Source organism: Pinus tabuliformis, chromosome X, assembly GCF_031772625.1.
Source record: "Pinus tabuliformis cultivar Carrire ecotype Pingquan chromosome X, CPIR1, whole genome shotgun sequence".
Classification (NCBI taxonomy): domain Eukaryota; kingdom Viridiplantae; phylum Streptophyta; class Pinopsida; order Pinales; family Pinaceae; genus Pinus; species Pinus tabuliformis.
The window spans coordinates 1,048,301,903-1,048,323,189 of record NC_142308.1 but is presented as its reverse complement, the minus strand read 5'-3'; the positions used below and the strand labels follow the sequence as shown (position 1 = coordinate 1,048,323,189).

At 36.6% G+C, this 21,287-nt stretch overlaps 1 protein-coding gene across 1 annotated transcript; it reads left to right on the top strand.

The window, feature by feature from the left end:
* Nucleotides 1-2,863: 2,863 nt before the first annotated feature.
* LOC149143392 (disease resistance protein ADR1-like) lies at nt 2,864-6,934 on the top strand. Its single transcript, XM_089447495.1, has 5 exons — nt 2,864-3,943; nt 4,044-4,456; nt 5,003-5,358; nt 5,646-5,845; nt 5,981-6,934. Exons 1-5 carry the CDS (start codon nt 3,214-3,216, stop codon nt 6,814-6,816), a joined length of 2,535 nt encoding a protein of 844 aa, XP_089303621.1. The 5' UTR covers nt 2,864-3,213; the 3' UTR covers nt 6,817-6,934.
* The last annotated feature ends 14,353 nt before the right edge of the window (nt 6,935-21,287 follow it).

The window sequence follows — 21,287 nt, the reverse complement described above, 5'->3', positions numbered from 1 at the left end:
TTCTTTCTCCAAACCCTAATTTGTTTCTTTCTAGTCTGAGGATATTCTTCGAACTTCCTTTTCGATTCACTATGCATAAATTTCTTATTTTAATTGGATCACACAATGGAACTCGACGGTTTTCAATCTTTGGCCATGTGCATAAGATTATAAAAAATAAAACATCTTATGTGCCCAAGAAATAGAGGAAAGGGCTCAAATATTTTGTTGATCTGCCTTCTAATCTTCTTCATCTTTGCATCAACCTTGTAATACTTACCCTTATGCCCAAAAACATGACACAAGTAACAACAACCATAAAACAAACCATTATATGTAATGACTGATGGGAGTGATCTTCTTTGGATGATTGCTTGAGAATGATCCTTGTTTTATTGCTTGTTTTGTTGAGAAAATTTAATCTTTCTGCTTCTACAATCAGTTGAAATGTGTCAAATTTTTTACAACTGAAACATCTAACATTTCTTACACCTTTTCTTGACACAATATTTGACTCTTGACTTTTATGTTGGTTCTCTTTCTTGTTGCAACAAGCTTCTACTTTAGGCTTTTTTGGTTGTTGCTTCATTAGCTCCCTTTGAGTTGGATCTGCTCTTTTCTAACCCTTCTATTGTTAAAACCACCTCGACCTTTAATTTTTCACAATGGTTGATCTGATCTTTGAGCTAGCTACCAGTCTCCTCTTTAGTTCTCCTTGCTTCCTCCAACTTAGTTTTTAGGTCCACAATTTTTTTCTAGAAATCATACTCTCTTTCTTCAAGTATTTGGAGAAGCTTTTTCAAATCTTTGTTTTCTGCTGAGAGTTTCTTTATTTCTGCCAACATTGAGCTAAGTTGAGCTTGATCTTCAACCAATCTCGTATTTTCTCCATCATTTCTCTAGATTTCTTCTCCATGTAGTGCATGTAACCTATCCCATATCTCTCTTGTATTCTTGAGATCCATTATTTTCTCAACATCCAGATCTTGAAGATTATCATACATTACACATATGGCTTGTGTATCCCATAGATGAGCTTGTTTTGAAGGGGGTTTATCACCATAACCATTTATCACCACTTTCCAAACTTCAGATCCTTAAGCAAATATTTCCGACTTTACCTTCTCTCATCACGTTCGGTAATTTGGGGCATTGAGCAATGGAGTAGCTTGATAACCCATGGTTCACCCAAATCCACCTTGTAGTGAATAAGTTGCAACAAAAGCCACCAACTCTAATATCAATTGCTGGAAATCAGATCACTACTAGGGTTGCAAAAAATTTCTTCAAAATGAAAAACAATTAATAATCGAAGATAACTCAATAGATATGAATATGTAAAATCAGCATAATACTAACACATAAATACCATAACAGATATCAAGAAAATTATGCACAATGAGACACAAAGATTTTTGGTGGAAACCCTCAAGGGGAGAAAAACCAACCTGTTGTTGTTGCATTGCTATAAATCTTCTAGTCAAACAGATACATTACATAGATTAGCCAACCACTACTAGCTAGGAGACATGACTACTACTACAGTTTGTTGGTTACCACTAGGTAGAAGGCCCCAGCCTCCTATCAATTGTTTGTTGGCCACTACTAGCAAGAAGCCATACTCCTAGCACTCATACCAAATATCACAGGAAAAATCCTTGGTAATTTCCTGTTCTACTCTCAACACTCAACATTGCATAGCCAAACACCTACAACCAATCGAACATACACATAATCAAACACCTACAACCAATCAAACACATGCTACAAGGTTGACATCAATGCCAACCAAACACTACTACTGCCAAAAAGCCAGAAGTGGTGAAGGACTACATTGTCCAAAGAACAAAAAGGAATGTAGAGGGAGAAGAAAGGAAAGATCCTTTGCTTAAGAGAGAATAAAGCTGACAAGAACTCTTCCAAAAGATTGCCAAATCATATTAGATGAATAGATTCATGTTAGGAAAAGCAATAGAGGGTGAAGATGGAACACCACCCTATGACACATCATCAATAAAGAAAAAGTCCATCACTACTAGAATTTAGAACAAAACTAAGAAACCTAAAATAAAAATAAAAATAGGAAAACAAAAATCTACTACATTAATTAGGATTGTAGCTCTTTAATTATATTAATGATATATTATTAAAATACTTAAATTTTATTAAAAAAAATAGCCTCGTAAATTGGCAAACAAAACCAAATTAATAAGTCATTAGTGAGTTCAAAATCCTAAGAATTATAACAACTATGAAAAATATGAAAGGAACTTAGTTGGTGAAATTAATTATACTAAATTTTAAATGCTAATTGTAATTGTAATTCAAAAAAAGCACATCCTATTAAAATGACTTAATCATAAAATATATACTATTAATTTACTTATGAGATGTAGCCTTTCCTTGGTGCTAAGCGTTATTCAATGTGGACCTTTTCTAGCAGCGCTGGCGGGAAGCTGGCAAAAGAATTTCGCTAAGAAACGGAAAGTTTTGTGCTGCCAGCAGATGTCGAAAACCCTTGAGGTAAACAAAAGTGTAACGATATTTCGTACCAAATTCCAATCTGAAAGGCACAGGGCCGCAACATGCAGGAAAATGGCGCGTTTTGAATAATCTTTATTTTACGGATAAGTTTGGTATTTCATCTGGCATCGATCAAGTAAGTAGGTAGGCGAAGATAAACACATATTCTATGAGGCCAAGTTAGATAGTTAAGCCTCAAAAAATATATATATATTCTATTCTTCTTCTGGTTGTGTGACTTTTTAAAATTTTGACTCTTTTAAAATAAACACACGCCTCCAATCCTCAGTCCAATTACCAAATAAAAGATATGCCTCCACTTTTTCTTCTCCCAAATTCTTCATCCAGGAGCAAAGTCTATTCCTTCGTACATCATGTAAAATATGCTGTTAAATTAAATTTGCACAGCCTAAGATCTAAGCAACGTAAGAGTCAGCTAATTCGAACTCGAGACCCCGTGAAAAAAATGACCTAACACTAGTACACTGAACTGCACTGGACGCTAATGGCTCCAACACCTTTTTATACCATGGAACCACTTCCAACCCTATCGACATATTCCTATACATTTAAATATAGCTACCTTCATCCCATTGATTTATAGCCCAACTTTCATGTCCCTGGACTTAATTTTCTAAAGACAGCCCACACATAAGTAGGAACTCCAATCTCAAACGGTTCTTGCCTGGACGACTATTACAGGAATTGAGAATGGCTGGCCTGATTGATCCTCTTACTAGTAAACTTTTGGATAAAGCGTTCACCGAAATGGGAAGGGTCGCTAACATCATTTTTTTCAGCAAAACATGGGGCAAAGAGCTGAAGAATATGTTGTTGTTGCTAAAGCCTACCATTGATGAAATTTCTAAGAGAATTTCTGAATCAGATTTATCACCTGATAGAGGCAAGCAATTCAAAGGCTTTCAAGCAGACCTGCAAGATGGCCTTCGCCTCGTAGAAAATTTAGAGAAAATACACAGCTTTGATATATTCAGAAAGTACCGATATGGAAAGAAAGTTTTGAAGTTTCAAAGGAAAGTCTACGATTTCCTTCTTATTCAAGGTCCGCCCAATGTTACCCTTGATTTGCAGAAACTAAGTGAAGATATTAGGGATTTATGCCAACGATTCCGTCCATTTGAAAGACTAATTGAGAATGTCAGGATGACTACTAATCCCATTTCCAATAGCCTCGTCCTTCAAAAAATCGAGACAATTCAGGTATTTCAGAACCCCATTGATGCCATGCCTGAAACTTCAGTCATCTGCACCTACCAAGCCCCTGACATGCCAAACTTTGTAGTGGGGTTGAATAATCCTATCAATGCTCTCAAAAAAATTCTATTGCAGAATGGTGTTAATATCGTTGGAGTAACAGGGATGGGTGGGAGTGGCAAAACCACTCTTGCTTCAATGCTTTGCAACGATACCCAAGTCCAATGTAATAAATTTCCACTCTTTTTAAATTTGTTGTCCAAGCTTCCATTTTATGTTCTCACCTTCAGGAACTTTGTAATGGTTATTCTCTTTGTGATTTTCAGATTTCTTCCAAAACAATATAGTTTTCATTACCGTCTCACAATTTCCAAATGTAAAGGGTCTTTTGGACACTATGTGGGATAAGATAATAGGTCCCCATAGGCCTGATTTCCAGAGCATAGAGGATGCACACAACCAACTGCAGAAAAATCTTAGTTTGAAAGCACATCATCCAACTTTGGTGGTTTTGGATGATGTTTGGCCTGGACCAAATGTGGATCAGTTGTTGTTTGAAGCAAAAGGATATAAGACAGTTATCACAACCAGGCAGAATTCCACTATTCCTAAGAGAAGCGATGCCCGGCTTTACAGCATGCCTATGCTGGAGGACGGTAATGCCCTCTCACTTTTCTGCTTTTGGGCCTTTAATCAGACTTCGATTCCAGCAACAGAAAAAGAGGATCTTATTAAACAGGTATGAACTAGATATACTATTTATAAGGATCTGTCTAAGTTTTGAACTAGATATACTATTCATAAGGAGCTGTCTAAGTTTTGGAGTTAGGAGCTGTCTAAGTTTTGGAGTTTTCAGTTGGAATAGGGTGAAACAATTTTTGATCAATTGATGTTTTTTTGTTACTTAAAATTCATTTAAATCTATTTCTGAATGTATAAATGGATTCAACACCTTCAAAATTATTGAGCACTTAGATTGTGCAGAGGTCACAAATCAAACTTCTCATTTCAACAAATTTTAAACGGATTTTCAAACAAATTAACCCAAAAACTTGTGCCCAAAAGCCTCCAAAACTTAGAACAATTACACTATGTCTAGATATCTTAACTATTTAGCTATTCAGCATCTTCTGATAACACTTCTCATGTTATCAGATTACCATTTTGCAATCTATATTCAAATTTGCAACTTCAAATGCAAACTTTTGTGTATAATAGAACTCCAGCAAAAGTTGTCATTTATGCAGAAAAATAACGAAATCTTAACTTGTACTAAGTTTTGTAGATTGTAGCAGAGTGCAAGGGTTTACCACTTGCCCTTAAAGTGATTGGAAGTTGCTTGCGCGGTGAGCCCCAGCCAGTTTGGGAAAGTGCCAAGGCTAAGCTTTCCCGAGGAGAACATATATCAGACTATCACAGAGATAACCTTATTAATCGCTTGGAAATGAGTATAGATGTACTTGACAATGAACAGAAGCAGTGCTTTCTGGACTTGGGGGCATTTCCCAAAGGTAGAAAGCTCAGCGTAGATTTGTTATTGGACATTTGGGTATATGTCCACGGCATGGAATGGCAGGATGCTTTTGTGATCTTGTTAGAACTTGCAAAAAGAAATCTCCTAAATCTCACCAGTGATCCAGGGTATGAAACTTGTTTGCATTCTGTAAATTTTTTCATTGCTTCGCCATTTTACCATATGTTTTTGAACATAAATTCCTGTGCTTGTCGCATCCTTCCATAAAGAATGAATATTTTAACATATGCTAAAATGGAAAGTAAGGAAAATTTAAGGCTTCAGTTTATTTACAAAATTTCTGAAAGAATCACAAAAAAGGAGGGTAAGATAAATCAAAGTAGATATAAAAGAGGGGATTTCAGAGTTTATCATAGGTTTTTTTGGTTAATTCATCGAGGATTTGATGTGTTAGGAGTCCAGCCATCTCATGTAACTGTTCCTCGGAGCTTTCATTTTCTCAACATGATATAATGCGGGATTTAGCCTGCAGTCTGACACGCCAGGATAGTAAGAGACTTTTCATGCCTCACAAGGAGACTAAAATTACCACAGAATGTCTAAGAACTCTCACAGATAAGTCATCTGAGGCTCGGTTTCTTTCAATTCATACAGGTCAGGCCGCTGAAATTTCTTTCTTTCCCTTTTAGGGCCTAAACATTGAATAAGTATTTTTGCAAACTTAGTTAAGTGTTTTACAAGCATTTTTTCCACATATTAAATTGACTTTCATATTTCCGGGACATGTAGATTCAATGCAGGAGCAAGATTGGTGTCCAATAGATTTTCCTCAGGTGGAAGCTTTGGTTCTATTCTTTGCCGCAAGTCAATACTGTCTTCCAAAATTTTTACAGACCATGCCAAAACTGAAGGTTCTTATAATATATAATTACAGTTCGAAACGTGCAGTGCTTCAAGGGCTGCAATGCTTTGGTTCACATACTCAGATTAAGTCAGTGCTACTTGAGAAGTTGATTGTGTTTCCTCTTTATGAGTACTGTAGATCATGGGAGAACTTGGAAAAGTTGTCTGTATGCCTATGTGAGGGTTTCAAAAATATGACTCTATTGGATAGGGAACATCTCTTAAAGTTTCCAAAGATTGTAGATATTAATCTGGATCACTGTAGTGACATGGAAGAATTTCCATGGAAAATATGCAACTTAACTTCCCTCCAGAGGTTGTCTGTCACTAATTGCCATCTGATCCAAAAGTTACCTGATGACTTGGGGAGGTTAAGGTCACTCACAGTGTTGAGGCTGTCGGCCTGTCCAAGCTTGTCAATGCTTCCACCTTGTATTTGTAAACTTGAGCAATTAGAATTTCTTGATCTTTCAGCCTGCAGGTGCTTGAGGGACTTTCCCATGGAGTTTGGTCAGCTATCAAACTTAAAGACGTTGGACATGAAGGAGTGCTCTGGACTGAAGAAGTTGCCTAAAGCATTAGGCAAACTAAGATCTTTATCACGTGTAATCTGTGATGAAAACATGGAAAAACAGTGGCGGTCTATCAAAGCCTCTGCCATGCCTACTCTCACAATTGATGTTGTCGAAGAATGCTTTAATTTGGACTGGCTTGATCCCTAAATCTTTTTAAAGGAATGTTTTTCCTTGTCAGCAACTTTAGGAATGATGTAGAATTTTGAAAGAACCGAAGATTTTCCGGATTACAATGGTTTACCGTATAATGAATGTGGGTCTTTTACTTTCACATCTATTCTAAATATGGTACTTGCACATCTATTCTAAATATGGAAATTCTAGAGGTTACGAAATTTGTGATTATTGATGGTAGTGATTCACTGATTTAACTTAACATAAAATGTCAAAAATTTTGAGTGTGAATTTATTTTAGAATGCAAAAAATAATATGTAATTTTTCATTATTTAAATTGTATTTTTGATATAACTAATTAAATAAGTATAACTACATTTTTTATTTAGAAAATATTTTTATTTTATTTTAAAAAAGACATTTTTCAATCCAAATTAAACACGAACATACCCTTCACAATAGATTATAAAATGAACTTTTAAATTCAATTAAAAACAATGTGGAAAATTATTATTATTCTAATTCTAGATTTAAGTCACTAAATTACAGGTAAGAAAATTGTACGTGACTTTAACAAATCGTTTTAACTTTTTCCTCTGTTCAAGGCAACTTTTTCTGTATAGTACATAATTTTTTAATGTTTTTTGTAACCTGAAAAATTCAAAAAATCTGTGCAATATATGTCTCACTTCAACCACATTAAAATGATGTTTTGAATCGATTCAAATAAATGATGTTTTGAATCGATTCGAATAATCTAACGATGCAAATTTTAACATATTTATTTAGATTACCAGGAAAGTGATAAAAGTGTGTTATATTAAATATGAAAAATTAATTATTAAAAAATTTAACCTGAAAAATTCAAAATCTATCTGCAATATATGTCTCACTTCAACCACATTAAAATGATATTTTGAATCGATTCAAATAAATGATGTTTTGAATAATCTAACGATGCAAATTTTAACATATTTATTTAGATTACAAAGAAAGTGTCAAATTTGAAAGGATAGAAGTGTGTTATATTAAATATGAAAAATTAATTAATGAGATTAATGATGAAGAATATTTTTTTTTCCTAAATAGTTATAGATTTAAAGGCATTTATAAATTATATTTTTTTTCCTAAATAGTTATAGATTTAAAGATATTTATAAATTATAGTAATTAAATTCTATCTTTTATCTAGGAAATAAAAAATCTAATAATTTTGAATTATTTTATTAATGTTTGTATTATTTAATTTATAGTTTTGATTGTTTAAATTTAGGTTTTCAACTTATAAACAAAATATAAAGTTTTGATTTTGGTTTTCTATCAAATTATTAATTTATGTTTGTAAATTTATTTAAAAATTTAATATAAAATTTTGATTATTGATTTCGATTAGATCTGTAACACTTTTCTCTCACATCTATCCAAGTAATCGGTTAATTGGGGTAAATATGCGACGAGAAGTTACTATGATATGATTTGACCTCTTAAGTCACCTTAAGGAAGTGGAACTGATGGAAACACGCCATACAAACCTTCCATATCAACAACATGACTCCCAAGAGCCAACCCAACCACTCATGTAATCAACCCTTGAGACCAACTGAAGTTTTAGACCATTAAACCCTCGGACAAGCATGCATCGAGGAGGCTCTAGATGCTCCCAAAACATGGGTACGCATGCGTCCAGGGATTTTTTTGCCCAATGTTATGGCTGCATCCCTGGGATTTGAGCCAATTTTTTAGGCCCAAAGCCCAGTTCATCGCCCAGAACTTAATGACACCTTCAGGAATGGAAGATAACAACATAACAATCATACAAAAGCAATTACTTGAACAAGGACTCAACTGGAACCTTACTAGCCATGAATGACATTTCGTCAAACATGTCATATATATGTAATTTACAAGTTTAAAAAATAGATCCGAGCATACAATCTCATACTCATCTGAGAATCTCTAAGAAACATTGATGCCTGAACACAATAATTGCAGTTTCATCCATTAGGCCATAGATACATTGTTCATTCATTTACAAGTAAAAACATGATGAGAGCCATGCATAGCCATTCTCATAATACATGTTCATAACCAACATAATAGCAGCAGAAATACCAAGGAAATCATAGCTATATCATCCACCTATAAACCAGTATAATACTCATGAAATAACAAGGAGAAATAACCTCATATTAATAATGCAATGACCAACAAGTTGAGGGAGTTCCACGAACCACCTAACCGTAGACATGGCTAGGCCAAAATCCCTCTTCAGTTAGTCACCCTGTGCCATATTCCAAGAATGAATGTGGGATCTCATAAAACACATCAATCAAAAACCATCCAGGGCTTCCAGAGGCCAAACCACCTCAACCCATCAAACAGTGATCCACCTTACGGTCGGACATCAAAAAACCACCATTAGATTGGTCTCATGGGGGATTCACTCAGTGAACCTTTGAAATATCACGTGCATTTGTGGCATATTAAACAATACCCTTAATTTGACTACATATTAGAAAATCCCTATAAAAATCACATTATTTAACCCCCTACCAATATGAACCCAATACAACTTCTCAATTTAAAAAACCCCTACTTTCATTAGATATTGTAGGTATCCATTTTTTCATTAACATTTTTTATACTCCTTTATATTTTTTTCATTAACTTTAAGCTCCATTTTTACATTTTCCAATATAAAAACTCTTTACCCCTATATATCCCCCAGTATATTATGTCATTTTTTCCTCAACAAATATCCCCCAATATGAACCCATGTGGTATGATATTGTTCAACCAGTGAAGTCCCTATGATCGGTCTCTACCCAAGCCTTCCAGGGCTCCAGAGCATTTGTTCCAACAAAGGCTCCAAGACTAGTAACTCAACTCATAGCTTCCACTGGGCTCTAAAGCGTTTGTCCAACCAAGGCTTCAGGACTAGTAACTCAAACCACTAAGGGCTCTAGAGCATTTTTCCAAACAAGGCTCCAGGACTAGTAACTCAACCAAAGTTGTTACAGGGCTCCAGATCGTTTGTCCAACCAAGACTCCAGGAACTAGTAACTCAACCCAAGCTAAAAAAAACATGAGAACCAACCATAAAACAAATAAATGAACCCAAAACACCATGGCTATCTAACAAATGGCAACGTTAGGCAAATCCACTGTCAATCCAGGCAATCCTCCATGCCAATGCCAAATCACGACCAATAAACTACATGCATATGCCATGCATGCCAAAACTAGTGAGGAAAACATACATGCAACTTGGTACCTACAAGAAAAAATCGTTGTAGCTGCTAATCCCAATGTCCTCTCGTGCTTTCCTGCTCTTCCTTTTGCTTCTTGCTCCAAAAATCCAAGTATGCCACACCCTTCAAGAGTGCTCCAAGAAAAATTTAAGTGTCCAAGAGTATGAGAGAGAGAGAGAATAGAGAGAGATTTCCAAAAATAAACTGACAAAAGTCTATGAACTGATCTTCATAAGCCTTTTTATTAACGAGGCCTCTATTTTCTTCATTTTCCATTATTTTCCTTCATTTTCCTCCTCACATGCAACCTGTGACCTTTCACCTCCCTGTTCTCCTATTTTCCATTATTTTCATAAATAAATGTGCTAAAATGCCATTTTGCCTTTCCAAAGCCTTTGTCATTTCCTTTGCAAATTTTATTAGCGATTAATCAACCACAAGTGATCCTCATCACTATGTTTTTTCCCAATATTCAGCTTGGAATACGTGTCCCATCAACCATGGTTATTATTTTTCCTTTATTAACTTTTATTACATGGATATTTTCACTAGGGCTGTTACAGGACCCTCCCCCTTAGGGAAAATTGTCCTTGGTGTTCAACAACACCTACAACCAACAAGGCTGTTGTAAGCAAAACATATTGCCCATGAAGCTTTATAACTCAGCTCGTTGCAGTATTTACAATGACCATACAGTTGAGAAGCAAACTAACCTGAAAACATAACAAGTATAAAATCATAATGGCATGACACCCATACCACTTATTGGAGCTTTATAACATAGCTCATGGCAGTATTTACATCCATATACATATGTACACATACCAAACATCACCAAAACATGTACCAAAAACATATACCAAAACATTTTCTCAACCAATGAATAAGGAAGGATACATACCCTGCATCTAATCCACCATCTCCCATGTAGCTTCATCGGGCCCAAAGTGATTTCATTGCACTTTAACTTGCTCGATTGCTCGGTTCTAGAGCATGAGCATCTTTCTATGCAAAATGCACTTCGGTTTCGGCTAGAATTCTCTTTCTGGCTCCACCTGCAATACAAACCATTCAATCACATGATCAACATCTTTAACATACTTCTTAAGAAATGACACATGGAAAACATCAGGTACTTTCACTGTCGGAGGTAGTGCAAGTCGATAGTCTACTGGCCCAATCCTCTCAATAATCCTGAAAGGTCCACAAAATCGGGGTGCCAGCTTAGCACATGATCCAATCCGCAAGGAGCTCTTCTTTGGTTTGATGCACACGTACACTTGTTCCCCAGCCTGAAACTCCTTAAAAAACCTGTTCTGATATGCATAAATTTTCTGCCTATATTGTGCTACTTTCAAATTCTTCTTGATTACCTGCATTTCCTGCTCCATGACTACCAAAATGTCTGGTTTAATCAACAGCCCGTTAATTAGATCGCTCTAATTGATGGGAGTATTACAACTCCACCCATACAATACCGCAAACAGACTCATCCTTAGCGATTCTTGGTACCTATTGCTGTAAGCGAACTCTACTAGTGGAAGATACTCTTCCCACTTTCGTTGTTGATGCATCACATACATCCTCAACATGTCCTCCAATATCTTGTTGACCCTCTATGTCTGTTTGTCTTTCCGTGGATGATAAGTTGTAATAAACACCAACTCTGTGCCCAAACCTCCAAATAATTGCTTCCAAAACTTGGAAGTGAACTTGCATCCCTGTCTAATACAATCTTCTTTGGAACTCCATGCAATCTGACCACATCCCTGATGAAGACCTATGCTACATCATTCGTTGAGAATATAGACTTCACTGGAATGAAATGTGCTACCTTTGTCAACCTGTCCAACACTACCATGATGGAATCATGTTGTCTCACTGTCGTCGCAAAACTGTGATAAAATCCATCGAAATGACCTCCCATTTCCATTCTGGAATCTGAATCGGCTATAATAGTCCACTTGGATGCTTACACTCTGCCTTCACCTGCTAAAAATCTAAGCATCTAGCCACAAACTTTGATATGTCTCTCTTCAAATTCAGCTGATTATAGAATTCCTTCATTGTTTTCAGTGTCTTCTGATACCCGGGTGATCAGAATATGATTTCGCATGAAACTCCCACAAGATCACCTTCTTAAGCTCACTGCTTTTTGGCACATATATCTTGTCCCTAAATCTAACCAATCCTTCTATCATGAGATGATAGTCCACATCCTATGCACCTACACTTGTACCTGTACTTGTACCACTACCTGTACATGTACTCTATTGCAACCTTAGCACAATCTCCATATACATGACATCCTACTGACCTATTTGCAAGATCCTATCTTGTAAGTCTGTGCCATAGGAGCTCATAACTGCTATGTGATTTACCTGTATCTACTTGCTAAGAGCATCTGCTACCCTGTTCTCTTTACCTTTGATATACCTGATCTCGAAGTTGAACTCACTGATCATGGCCAACCACCGAGCTTGCCTACCATTCAGATTCAGTTGGTCAAATACCAAAAACCACTATGATCACTCATCAATACAAACCTCCTGCCAAGAAGATAGTTCCTCCACATCTTCAATGCATGTATGATCGCTGCCAACTCAAGATCATGTGTGGGGTAGTTATGATCATGCTCATTCAGTTTTTGTGACTCATAGCATACCACCTGTCCATCCTGCATAAGGACTCCACCAAGTTTTCTCTTGCAAGCATCTGTACATACTACAAACTCTTTTTCCGGATCTGCAACCTTTAACACTGATGCATGTATCAACAACTACTTGAGCTGCTCAAACCTGGTCACACACTCCTTTGTCCATTCAAGCCTCTTACCTTTCCTCTACAATGATGTGATAGGATAAGAAATTTGTGAGAAGTTCTTGATGAATCTCCTGTAATAACCTGCTAACCCCATGAAATATCTCACCTCATCCACATTCCTGGGAGTTGCCCACTCAATGATAGCTCTTACCTTTTATGGGTCCATTGCTATGCCATTCTTGGAAACCACATGTCCCAAGTAGTGTACCTTAGTCTGAAAGAAATTGCACTTACTAAGCTTAGCATACAACTTATGCTCTCTCAACACTATTGTTAAATACTTGGCATGCTCTTATTCATTTTTAGAATATACCAATATATCATCAATGCACACAATAACAAACTTTTCCAAATACAGACGCAACACAATATTCATCAAGCACATAAAGGTAGTTGGAGCACTAGTTAAACCAAATCGAGCTACAACAAACTCATAATGTCCATACCTAGTCCAGAAATTTGTCTTGTAGATGTCCTCTTCTTTAATGCATACCTGATTATATCTGGATCTCATATCAATCTTCAAGAACATTGCTGCTCCCTTCAACTGATCGAACAAGTCATCAATCCTTGGTAACAGATATCAATTCTTGATGGCCACTTTGCTCAACTACCTATAGTCAATGCACAACCTGAGAGTACCATCCTTCTTCTTCACAAATAGCATCAGTACGCCCCATGGTGATACACTTGGCATAATGTATCCCTTGTCCAATGTTTCCTTCAACTCTACCAACTCAGGTGTACTCATCTTGTAAGGTTCCTTTGATGTCGGATTTTCCCCTAGCACCGACTCAATAGAAAAGTCTACTTAACTGTGACGTGGAAATTCTAAAATTTCTGTAGGAAATACATCCTAAAACTTCTATAGAATTGGTACCTGCTCAAAACATTTGCATCCTCAACTTCCTTACCTTTGTCACTAGAAATGTGCACTGCAATTAACACACCCTTTTCTGCGACTACACTTGGCCTACATAATTGTCACCATTCTAATTGATGTTGCTTTCTTCTTACCCCGTAAGACTCTTTGTTCCCCATTTTCATCCAAGCACTCAATGGCTTTGCCATAAAAATCCACCTTGGTCCTATGAAAGTACAACCAATCCATTCAGAACAACATACTGTATGATCCCAACAATAATGCATTCAAATGTGTTGAGGTAGGCATACCATTCAAATACAAGCTCCTACCCAATGATGAACTCGCTTCTAGGTACCTGTAACCAATTGCACTAACCAAGATTCTGAATGCACTTCTTTATTCAAACCACACTTATCCACCAGGTCACAATTAACATAACTATAGTTAGATCCAAGGTCAATTAAAATAGAAACAACTTGATCACAAAGTTTACTATCCATCTCAATGATAGATGCTTGACGATCTGCTTGTTTTTTATCCAGCATTGCATAGATCCTAGGAATACTTTGTCCAACATCTCCCACTGTCTATGCCTCCTGAGCACAGTAAATCTATGGTCTACCACCCTGATGTTGTGGACAATATCTCATGAGATGATCTCCCCCACAAGTCCAACACTACACGGGCTCCTTATTATCTTCCTTAGATCAAAGTCCCTGTCCTCTATTAGATGCATTGAACTTCTTAGTTGGTGTTGCATTGTCTTTATTACCTGCATCCTGAGGTCTTGCTCACTTCTTGTTCCATTTTCCTTTGTTCTTTGCATTACCTTTCTAGTATGGGTTAGTCTGATACCTGTGTTTCAATTGCTTATAGAAATACTTTTGCTTTCGAATGGCCTCCTCTAGTGATCTAGGCTCATCGAATCCAATCATGTCTTTGAATGCAATTGATAATCCACTAATGAATCTCTGAATCTTGGCCTTCTCCTCCTGAGGTAAGGCACATACCTTATTAGCTCCAAGAACCTGCTAGTGTACTCCTCATCTGCCATCGATCCCATCTTTAGCTCAGAGAATTATTTTGCCTTATCATCAAAGTATTTCTTCTATAGGTACTTCTTTCAAAATAGCCTCTCAAACTCACTCCAAGTCAAGTCCTCATCATGAATGCCTCTAACATTCTTCACATCTTCCCACCAAATAACTGTTTTACCTTTGAGACTGAATGTAGCTATTCTAGCTTTCATGTTCTCTGAATAATCATGCAACCTAAATAACTTCCTCATACCAAGAAACCATACCTCTCCATCCTGTGACTTCTTCATCTCTCCATCAAATGTAGGTGGCTTTGCTTTCTTAAAATCGCCCAAAAATATCCCTTGTCACTCCTCCTATAAGGGTGATAATGTTGCCGATCATAATGCCTGTCAGAACCATATCTGGAGTAATACATGTGCCCATCACCTCTCCTATCCAGAGTATCCAACAACTTGCCATCTCTCACTGTGTCATCTTTTTCCGACCTGTGAACACCATAAGACCTACTGCCATATGTCCCATTAGTTATGTCCTCCTACTCATGGCTGATTCGAAGAGGTCCCTATCACTGCAATTCTAACAAACTCTAAAGTATCACTGTATTTTCCTCTGATTGTTTCTCCTGTGCATGTATGATTTTGTCATTATCTTCCTTACAACTCCTTATTTCTGCCTTTAAGCTTCTTAGTGTATCTTCCAAATCAGAAGAGTTCCAAACACCACGCTTCTCATTTGATCCATAAGGAGAGTCTCGGGAATTGTAGTCTACCATCTTGCTAGTCATCTATGATATTCTTCTTGCACGGTATATCATGTCAGCGAAACCAAATCAAAATAAACCAACGTACCTTAGCATAATTTGGGAGGATACCTCATTTGCAAGATCAACAAATCAATGTAATACATGTACAACATAATCATGACAACCTATAGAAATATAGCACATAAGCATATAACCATATACCCATCTTTTTAACTAGAGTCCAATCATAAATGCATGACCATATCAACTACACATACCTTGACCTCATGCATGACAACAACCACCACATCATTGTACACTTGACCACATGTGAATACTAAAATGCATAAACAATGCATAATCAATCATACACTCATGATGACACACTCCAAAACGACACCATCAACTTCCCATGGTGAACTCACTGCAACCATAACCCATACCATACAAATGCAACAAGCACATGGTCTCACAACACAAGAAACACATATGAAACTGACATGAATGTTTGACCAACACACAACCCATCCATTCTAAGGGGTGAACCGTGATTTGATACCACTCTGTAACAACCTACTCCCACATCTACCCAAGTAACTGGCCAACATGGGTAAACATGTGACGAGAAGTTACTATGATATGAGTCGACCTCCTAAGTCACCTTAAGAAAGCGGAACCGATGGAAACACACCATACAAACCTTCCACATCAGCAACATGACTCCCAGGAGCCAACCCAACCACTCACGTAACCAACCCCTAAGACTAATTGAAGTTTTAGACCATTAAACCCCCAAATGCTCCCTTGATATGGAGAAGTATACATCCAAGAGGCTCTAGACGCTCCCACAACATGGGTATGCATGTGTCCAGAGACTTTTCTGCCCAGTGTTATGTCTGCGTCCCTGGGATTTGAGCTATTTTTTTAGGCCCAAAGGCCAGGTCACCACCTAGAACTCAATGACACCTTCAAGAATGGAAGACAATAAAAGAATAATCATACAAATGCAATTATTTGAACAAGGACTTGACTAGACCCCTACTAGCCATGAATGACATTTCATTGAACATGTCACACATATGTAATCTACAGGTTTAAACAACAGATTTGAGCATAAGGATATCATACTCATCTTAGAATCACTAAGAAGCATTGATGCCTCAACATAGTAGATGCAATTTCATCCATTAGGCTATAAATACATTGTTCATTCATTTACAAGTAAAAACATGATGAGAGCCATACATAGCCACTTGCCATAATACATGTACATAACCAACATAATAACAACAAAAATACCAAGGAAATCAAAACCATATCATCCACATATAAACCAATATAATTCTCATGAAATAACAAGGAGAAATAACTTCATATTAATGATGAAAGGGCCAACCAGTTGTGGGACTTCCACAAACCAGGGCTTCCAGAGGCGAAACCACCTTAACCAATCAAATAGTGATTCCACCTCACAGTTGGACATCACAAAACCATCATCATATCGGTCTCTACCAATGCCTTCCAGGGCTCTAGAACGTTTGTTCCAACCAAGGCTCCAAGACTAGTAACTCAACCCACAGTTTCCGCCAGACTCCAAAGCATTTGTCCAACCAAGGCTCCAGGACTAGTAGCTCAACCCATCAAGGGCTCCAAAACATTTGTCCAACCAAGGCTCTAGGACTAGTAGCTCAACCCAGCAAGTACTCCAAAGCATTTTTCCAACCAAGGCTCGAGGACTAGTAACTCAACCCAAGCTGTTATAGGGCTCTAGAGCGTTTGTCCAACCAAGGCTCCAGGAACTAGTAACTCAACCCAAGCTAAAGGAAACATGAGAACCAACTAGAAAATTTAAGAATGAACCCACAACATCATGGATATATAGGAAATGGCAAGGCTAGGCAAATCCGTTGTCAATCCAAGCAATCCTACATGATAATGTGTTGGAGCACAGATTGTCCCAGTAACTGAGGAAAACCTAAGACAACATCACTGAGGATCCTAGATCCTCCCGCTCTAGGTGATAAGGGATGGCCTCCCTTTCACCATAGGGGGTATTATTCAATTTAGGCAAATAAATAAGGCCAACTTATAGATATGATGCAAAGAGGTACAAAGTGCGAAGGTCTAGGTGGGAGAGACCTATACATCATTTGGTGGATGATATCAAAACGTAACCTTCATTATACAACATGGAAACAACTTTCGAGTAGAACTAAAATAAAGGAAAAGAAATGATTAGAGATAAAAGAAAAAAAATTAAATGTTAGTTATGCTTATCTCTCATTTATGGTAACTCATCATAGTGCTAAATATGATGCAATATAATATCATATATTCTTATTGATCATTCACTCAGAAAAAGAAGAGTGTCAAGGATAAGATCGTCGTCCAATAGTGTAGATATTGGTCAATAAACCAACCCTTCATAGGTTGCAACTAGACAACCTCGATCAAGTCACTACATAATCTGGTTCATATATTTTGAGATATAAGCATATGAAACGAGAATTAAGAGGAAGAAGCGAATAGACAAAACATATAAATGATAAACAATATTCGCACCAATTGCTGCAATAAAATAACAATGATGTGCATTAGGAAATTCTATTAACAAAAAAATGTAAACAATTTAATCCTCCTGCCTCTGATAGTACGTATATCCGAGAGGCAATCATATCAGATAATGAAATCAATTCATATAATTGATCGTGTCAACTATATAAACCACTATTTCCAACCAGCACATGTTCAGAATTTGATAACAGAAGGAAATGTAGAAATATCAAATTCAAATCATATAATCAAAGGTTACAAAATAGGTTCTGGCCTATGCATAAAGTGCAGTAAGGCATATAACATCCAACTTCCTTCTCTCTTTGAATCACCTAGCCTTCAGCCCCTTCTCGAATGAGAAAATAGGGGTTATATACAAGGGTTTGAATAACATTTTTATGTAATTGTTACGTAAATTATTTTTTTAGTATTCTAATTTGAAGGGAAATGAGAATAATCTCCTTCTTTAGCTTAAATATCCCTCGTTTCTTGGCTCCCCATATTTAAACCTAAATGGTTGTAGTAATCTTCTCTTATAATCTTCCATGCTCAGATCATAATCATTCCTTGATTAATCCTGTATAACACAAATAAGAGTTACGAATTAATAAAAACAAATAAATAAATACATGAATAAAGTATGTAACTTTTCCTCACCTGTTAAATTTGCTCCTAAAATTGTTAAGGAAAAAGTCAAATGTAAACATTATTCACATATATCATGTTTTTGAAAAATTTATGCAGTAAAAATCTTCTTCATCTTTAAGTTACACAATATTATCATATGGGTAAATTTCCGAAGAAATTAACAAGTTTTTAATAAACCCTAAATATTGAAAATACATTCACATAATATGTGTGCATCCAAATTGTTTTTTGATTGAATTCTTCATAAAATAATTCTAAAATTAATTTCACATGAATGTACTAGTGGCTTTCACAGTAAACCGTCGTAAACCCTTCAAAAATCTCATCGAAATCATAAATTATGGAGTACGTTTCCTATTGAAATATGGCAACAAGAATATTCCAATTTAATTTGTCCTTGAATTAAAATCGAATTTAGTCTTAACAACTACTTGGAAATAATTAATTAATTTATTTTAAATTAATTAGTTGGAGAAATTCAAGTTAGAAGTCTTTCTGAAGTCATGCAAGAGTTATCCATTAAATTAAGGAGATAAGATTGAGTTATATTTGAGTTGTAATTAGTTAACTTAGTTTACTAAGTTAAGTCCAGTTAAATTAGTTCCAAACTGTTTGAGGAACTAATAGTGAGTTAACAGTCAGTTGATGCATGCATGCACTCAACAGTGCTACTATAGTTAACTGAAGATTCCCTCATCAGAAACTCATGCATGTCTATCCTGAGAAAGATCCAGTTGAAATTAAAGTTCAAGGACAGTGTACTATCAGTTGCATGTGTTTTCTCATGGAGAAAACTCATGCGTGCAGTCAAGGATTTATCCTTGAGGATTGCGCAATTTTGGAGGAGAGGGTTTTCCACTTAGTAACATAGACTCATCCACAATGAACAACGCAAGGAAATAGGAGCTTGGAGGGCAGAGAGGAAGGTTGGAGGGAAGCCAAGATTGCCAGTGAGCATCTGTGAGGATTGTACTGAGAGCTGGCTAGCTGTGAGAGCTAAGGCTTTGTATAATTCCTATGTATTTCCACCACGTATGATAATACAATAGAGTGGGGTTTTTAGCTGAGGCTTTCCCCAAAGTATTTTCATGTGTATTGTGCCATTGATTCTTCTTCTTCTGGTTATGTTGTTCAACTTGATCTTTAAGCTTCCACAAATTGATAGTAGAAGTAGGTTATAATATTCTTCTTTGATTTATATTGCATTATCGGGTTAACCTACATAGATTTTCTACATGGTATCAGAGGTGGATTTGTAGAAATTATTCTACATGGTATTGGAGCTGTGAACAATATACTAAAAAGAGAATTCGAAGTTTTAAGTTCGGGGTTGCAGGTGCAAATCGAATTCATATCATACTTCAAGGTTGGCCAATGGCGTTCTATGGATTAAGACTTGAGCGCCTTGGAAGGTAGCTCCAATTACATAGCATGGAAAGATAGAATGGAGGCGGTATTAGAAGACAATGGCTTGAAGGAATTCATTGATCAAGAAATGCCAAAGCTAGCTTCAACTAATGCCCAAGATTTAGTTGAGTGGAAGAAGTGTGTGGCGAAGGTGAGACAGATCATCCTTGAGGGAGTTCGACACCATATTGTCTTGAGTCTCCATGGGAAGGATACTTCATTTTCAATGTGGAAGACATTGAAGGACCTCTACCAGAACAGTAGCAACCAGAGGAAATTGGCGCTCAAGGATAAGCTTCGAAGAGTCAATATGGAGAAGGGCGATACTATTTCCACATATCTGAACAAGCTCACCACCTGTAGAGATGAGTTTGGCAGTGTGGGAATAACTACTGTCGATGATGATACGGTCAGACTCACTCTCCTTAGCCTTCCAAAGAGTTGGAATAGCTACTAGGACTCTGTGAATGGAATGGAGAAACAACCAGATTGGGAATGACTCTGGTCAAATCTTATGCAGGAGGAACACATGAGATGGTTCTTCATCCAAGAATGATGATGAAGAAAATCTTGCCTTATCAAGTAAGGCAAGGAAAGGGAAGGGGAAGGCTTCCCATTTCAAATCGAATTCTTCTCATGGAGGGAAGAAGGGTGACATGTCTAAAGTAAGATGCTTTAACTGTCACAACATGGGACATTATGCGACTAATTTCCCATAGAAGTTCAAGAAGGGATCCTCGGAAGGATCCCTTCTCCAAAACTGCACAATCCTCAAGGACAAATCCTTGACTGCATGCATGAGTTTTTTCCATGAGAAAACACATGACACTGATAGTACACCGTTCTTGAACTTTAATCTCAACTGGGTCTTTTTCAGAATATACACGCATGAGTTTCTGATGAGGGAATCTTCAGTTAACTGGAGTAGCACTAGTTGAGTGCATGCATGCATCAACTAACTGTTAACTCACTATTAGTTCCTCAAACAGTTTGGAACTAATTTAACTAGACTTAACTTAGTAAATTGAGTTAACTAATTACAACTCAAATATAACTCAATCTTATCTCCTTAATTTAAGGGATAACTCTTGCATGACTTTAGAAAGACTTCTAACTTCAATTTCTCCAACTAATTAATTTAAAATAAATTAATTAATTATTTCCAAGTAGTTGT